At 40.6% G+C, this 742-nt stretch overlaps 1 protein-coding gene across 1 annotated transcript in view; it reads right to left on the minus strand.

Annotated features, from left to right (window-relative positions):
- Nucleotides 1–693, minus strand: part of LOC111406820 (pentatricopeptide repeat-containing protein At5g66520-like) — a 1610-nt gene extending 917 nt beyond the window's left edge. Inside the window, exon 1 of the mRNA XM_023036192.1 lies at nucleotides 7–693. Coding sequence (XP_022891960.1) covers nucleotides 7–693 — 687 coding nt within the window. The remainder of the gene's footprint in view (nucleotides 1–6) is intronic.
- Nucleotides 694–742: the final 49 nt, after the last annotated feature.

Raw genomic sequence — 742 nt, forward strand, 5'->3', positions numbered from 1 at the left:
CTGCACGATTCTCTTAGCAGCAACTTCTGCTTCATCGATTTGGCCGTGTCTACAGCAAGCACTAAGTAATGCCCTCCAAGCTATTGCTGCTTCAGAGGGAGCACTTGAAATCGGCATTCTCTGAACTACATAATTTGCTTCTTCGATAAGCCCAGCGCGACTAAGAAGGTCGATTATGCATCCATAGTGCTCACTTTTGGGCTCAATTTTGTACACATTAAGCATAATATACAGCAAATTCAGACCTTCATATGCCATGTTTGAGTAGCTACAAGCAGTGAACAAAGAGATAAACGTAACATGGTCTGGCCTCACTCCAACCTTTTGCATCTGATTAAACATCTCAAGTGCACAATCTCCACTCCCATTCATAGCGTATCCTGAGATCATAGCATTCCAAGTAACAACATCTCTGTTTGGCATTTCATCGAACACTTCATCGGCTAAATCCAACCGCCCACATTTCACATACATGTCAATAAGAGCAGTCCCCAATTTAACACTCAATGGCAATCTCAATTTCTTTACATAACTATGAATCCATATCCCAATTTCAAGAGAGCCCATATGAGCACAAGCACATAATATGCCAACAAATATTGCTTCATCAGGTTTAATGCCACTCAATTGCATTAGCCTAAACAATTGAAATCCTTCTTTGAAACAATTATTCTGCACATACCCTGAAATCATTGCACCCCAAATCCCTCTATCCTTCAATGGAGCTTCATCAAAAACCAAT

This window comes from Olea europaea, chromosome 12 (assembly GCF_002742605.1).
Source record: "Olea europaea var. sylvestris chromosome 12, O_europaea_v1, whole genome shotgun sequence".
Classification (NCBI taxonomy): Eukaryota; Viridiplantae; Streptophyta; class Magnoliopsida; order Lamiales; family Oleaceae; genus Olea; species Olea europaea.